Genomic DNA, 5,000 nt, shown 5'->3' with positions numbered 1-5,000 from the left:
TATTTTGAGCGATGATCAAGAGAATATTGATGGAGCTTAAAAATTAAAACAGCCACCAAGTTAAAATACAACCGGCCAGATTTTGTTGTGTGGGACTACAAAGAAAAGATTATGTTGTGTTGTGGAAATCAGCTTCCCTCTGGACAAGAGTGTGGTTAGAAAAATACAAGAGAAAGCGGACATCTAAGGTGTTTGCAAACCCAAGATGCACTTATTTTCTTCATTTTCCTTTTTCGCTGCTTTCGCAGGTTCTCATGATTCTCTGTCACTATCCAATTCTCTTATTATGAATTCGATTTGGGAGCTTGAGTCATAGTGAATATTTCATTAGCTGATTGCACAACCATGGAACCAGTTATTCTCTTGATAGAGCCTGGTGAGCCTGACTGTTGATCTGCTAGGATTCTTTCGTTTTGCATCAATATAAAAAGCACCGTTGTCTCAGTTGAGCTTTTCCGCTACATCTTCCCTAAACACCAAGCTACAGTCCCATGACTTCGCCGTATCCCTGGCAGGGTGGCCGAACGGGTGCTATGTCTTGCCAAAAGGGCACGGTAGTCATTCCGTGGTATGTGCAGGGCACGGTAGTCATTCCGTGATATACTTTCAAAATACTTGCTTACCTATTCAGCTTCATACCTATTGTTATTTGAGCAACAGGACACATACCAACCCGTCTGGAGCAAAGTATAGCTGAACTCGGGATCTTGGGAAAAGAATGAAAATCCTTAATTCATGCAGTACAAAAACGATCACAATATCTGGGACTATAAAAATCTGCAAGACCTTAAGATTTAAAGGATGATGGTTAAATCAAGTTATTTTCCTCCACAACCTTGCTACCAAGAGGGTGGAAGATCAAAATTTACTCTAAATTAAAAAGAAAAAGAGAACATACATACACATACTCTCAGACAGTGTGTGTGTGGGTATTAAACAAAGGCAACGTATTTGTCAAAAATACGTCATAATCAACAAGAGAGACTTGACGTATCAATGGATGACTTGAACGTTTTCACACTCTTCTATTTTGTCTTCTTTCAAACAGAATTCTTATTGATATTATTTAACTTATTCATTTATCGTCTTAAAATAATTCATATATTTATCTTGTAGAATCAATTCAGTTTCTACTTACTTCTGCTCACTATTTGTATTGGTTTGTTTTTGTGTATTTGTGTGTGTGTGCGCGCGCGTGCGCGCGCGTATGAGTGCGCGTGTGTGAGTACGCGTGTTTGTGTGAGTGTATGTGTGTATGTGTGTTTACAACTGTTTTAGTTTTTGCTTGGAAAATGCCACCCAATGTTAAAAAATTCACCCGCTTTATCGAACGATCTTTCATCGATTTTTTGATGTGGTGTTGCACCCTGAAAACCTATGAATCCGAGGAAGATAGTGTTTCTTATACAGACTTAAATGTATTGTCTGAACCATACGGAAATATTCCTACACGTTCAAGCACAGAAACTATTTTGAAGATTATTCAGATTTCAGGTCAAGAAATCGTCTGTAGTGCAACTTCAGAATCTGTTACTTCGGAAGACACAAAATCCATTCACGATCCAAACGTAAAAGCCGTGTCTATATCAGACTCAAAACATCTTCCCTCATTAGACCAAGAAGTGGTTCAATATCTAACGATGGACATATGGAAGCCAGACAATTATGGTAATGATGATAATAATGATGATGATGGCAATGTGAAAAACCCTAAGATTCGCGGATGTATGTTTGGTGATCGGACTGGCAATATTAACGAGGAAAACATCGAGGAAATAGAGCTAGGCGAGGAGGTTAAGTATTAAATATTATATACGAATTACATTACAACACCTACACACCAACAGACATCTCCCACAAACATAGTTTCTAAAAGCACTACACTTACAACACCACTACTGTTATTACTATAACATTTATAAATTTTGAAATAAGAATGATCGGAATTTCTTCTAATCATGAACTTCATTGTTAAAATTAGAAAAAAGAAGTTAACTATCACAGCTGCCGCCGCCATCCTCCTCCTCTTTCCCATCTTCCTTCACCTCTCCCTCCGTCTCCTCGTTCTCATCGCCTACTAACCTATAGAACACTCTTCTATAGAACGGCATTTCTATACTTGTCATATTGTTCGTGGGTGTAAATTTTCGGCAATATTTTCTATGCCTTTGTCTGTTTTTCATTTTCGCAGGCTCCCATCTGGATATGTTAGCTTTTCTTTACACAAGTCATATGCATCAATTTTCTTATCAACGCAGTCATCTCTATTGTACACTACATTTATTTTCTCAACTTATTTGTTTTCAGTCGTTCATGCACAATAACATAATACATCTAGCAAAGTTATGCTTGCATCATGTCTTTCTATTCTTCGCATTCAGTCTCGCCCATATCACGCGACCATTCAATATTACACGTCGTAAGGCGGCGAGCTGGCAGAAACGTTAGCACGCCGGGCGAAATGCTGAGCGGTACTTCGTCTGTCTTTACGTTCTGAGTTCAAATTCCGCCGAGGTCAACTTTGCCTTTCATTCTTTCGGGGTCGATAAATTAAGTACCAGTTGCGTACTGGGGTCGATCTAATCGACTGGCCCCCTCCCCTAAAAATTCGGCCTTGTGTCTTGAGTAGAAAAGATGGAGAAAGCAAATCTTTATTACTTTTAGAGACAACAGTTTCTCGAATGTTTTCTACCCCGTCTTCACTATAGCTATCCTACTTTCGTACCGTCAACACTGTTTATATCATCTAGATAACAAAAACTATAAACGCCTAACAAAATTTCGAGTGGAGGAAATGGGGTTGGTTGGACACACCCAATTAAAGCCCGTTTCAAACATTACAAAGCAAGCCCTCCGATGGATTTCACCAAGGAAGAGAAAAGTGAGGCAAACCAAAACCAACATGGAAAAGATCCACAGAAAATGAAACACTGGCAGACGGTTACACCTGAGGACAACTGCAATCCATTGTCAAAGATCGAAACAAATGGAGATATCTTGACGTCTTATGTTCTACATGGAGTCGAATTATTTTATGTGTGCTTTGATTGTACAACTCTTGTACATCTGATACATTCGAATTCATTTTTGTCTATCAGTCTGCTTGAGACCCCATTGCGTCCTGTGTACAACTATAGTTTTCATTGAACATACAGAACAGAAATCATACTCCTTTTCTGCATATTAAGCATGACCCCTGGCAAATGGCAGAGTTCTCTATTTTTCTTGCTAAAAGTTTTGCCCTTATTAGGTCTATTTGAATGTGTCTTGATTCATTTACTTGTTACCCCACTTAGAGCTATTTTACAAATTCTTCGAGTGTTTTGGCTTTGAGAATTAAGTTATCGTATATGAAAATCCCCATGGAAAACCAGTCTTGAACTTCTCTGTCATGGCCTGCTAAGTATTATAAACGGGAAAAGTTTGAGAACTTAACCCTATGATATCTTTCTTGTACACTAAATGCTTAGCTGAATTTGTTACTCTCACCTTACTGATATATAAGGTATATAAGGGCGGTGAGGTGGCAGAATAGTTAGCACGTCTGCCGTAACGTTCTGAGTTAAAACTCCACCGAGGTCGACTTTGCCTTTCATCCTTTCGGGGTCGATTAAATAAGTACCAGTTACTCATTGGACTCGATGTAACCGATCTAAACCCTTTGTCTGTCCTTGTTTGTCTCCTATATGTTTACCCCCCTGTGAGCAATAAAGAAATAAATATCTCTGTACATAACTTGCACAGCGCTCAAATGCTATCCATCTAAACCCAGTCTTCTTTGTAACTACCATACTATTGATGGTCTTGCTGCTTTCCCTACCTCCATATCCTGAATGACTCTTTTCGACTGAGTGGTTGGCCCCATTCTGAGGTCTACACGGAGTAGTCCCCCCCCTCTCTCTCTCTCTCTCTCTCTCTCTCTCTCTCTCTCTCTCTCTCTCTCTCTCTCTCTCTCTCTCTCTCACGTATTTCTTTCATCCAACAACATATGATTCTATGCTTTTTCATCTTGTCTTCAATAAGGTCGATTGCAAACTATCATTCTGTACACACTTTTCGCCTACGACGTCCTGATTTACTCTGATACGCTTATTTTGAGAAATTCGCTTCCAGCCCCGATCCTCACTTTCAGCTTCTCTCCTTAATATCAGGTTGAGTAAAAAGTAAGCAACGTTTTGAACCATGAAGAATTTGTACCGGATTTTTGCAGAATTTTGAATTTTTAAAAACATTTTATTTTACAATTGTCTGATGATACAGACATAGACTTGCATCAACAAATTAACCTTGACATTTTTTTCTCTGCTGTTACAATAATCTGAAATGGAATTGTCAAAGAGCGATATTCGAAAAATTTTGCTATTCAACTTCAAGAAAAGACGTAAGGCAGCTGAAACTGTTCGCGATATCAACGAAATCTTTAGTGAAGAAATGATCAGTGAGTGGTTAGCTCGAAAATGGTTTAAACGGTTTCACAGTGGAGACCTGAGCTTTGAAGATCGTGAGCGTAGTGGACGCCCATCTGTCATCGATGACGGTCATTGAGAAAGATCCACGTAAAACTACTCGAGAACTGGCAAAAGAACTTCAAGTTAGCCAGAAAACTGCCTGCAACCATTTGCATGCGATCGAAAAATCATAAAAGCTCGACAAATGGGTACCACAAGATTTGAATGAAAATCAGAAAATGCTCAGATATGAAATTTGCTCGTCACTTCTCCGTAACCAGACCGATCCATTTCTCGACCGTATTGTAACTTGTGATGAAGAGTGGATTCTGTACAATAATAAAAAAAAAAACGTGCCCTAAATCCGAGTTATTCAAATAGGACGTTATGTTTGGTGGTGTACTGCTGGACTCATCAACTGTAACTTCTTAAAATCCATGAAATTGTCAAAATGAAGGAAAAACTGCTACTCCTCCGTCCCAGACTGGTCAACAAAAGAAGGCCAATCATTCTTCATGACAATGCTCGACCATACGTTTCCCTAATGACGTT

At 39.0% G+C, this 5,000-nt stretch overlaps 1 protein-coding gene across 1 annotated transcript in view; it reads left to right on the top strand.

The window, feature by feature from the left end:
- Nucleotides 1–1,003: 1,003 nt before the first annotated feature.
- LOC106884429 (uncharacterized) overlaps nucleotides 1,004–5,000 on the top strand; it is a 7,634-nt gene continuing 3,637 nt past the window's right edge. Inside the window, exon 1 of the mRNA XM_014935815.2 lies at nucleotides 1,004–1,793. Coding sequence (XP_014791301.1) covers nucleotides 1,248–1,793 — 546 coding nt within the window. The 5' untranslated portion in view covers nucleotides 1,004–1,247. The remainder of the gene's footprint in view (nucleotides 1,794–5,000) is intronic.

The sequence above is a fragment of the Octopus bimaculoides genome, chromosome 24 (genome assembly GCF_046866305.1).
Source record: "Octopus bimaculoides isolate indiv1 chromosome 24, ASM4686630v1, whole genome shotgun sequence".
NCBI classification, from domain to species: Eukaryota; Metazoa; Mollusca; class Cephalopoda; order Octopoda; family Octopodidae; genus Octopus; species Octopus bimaculoides.
This window is presented reverse-complemented; position numbering and strand designations above follow the sequence as displayed.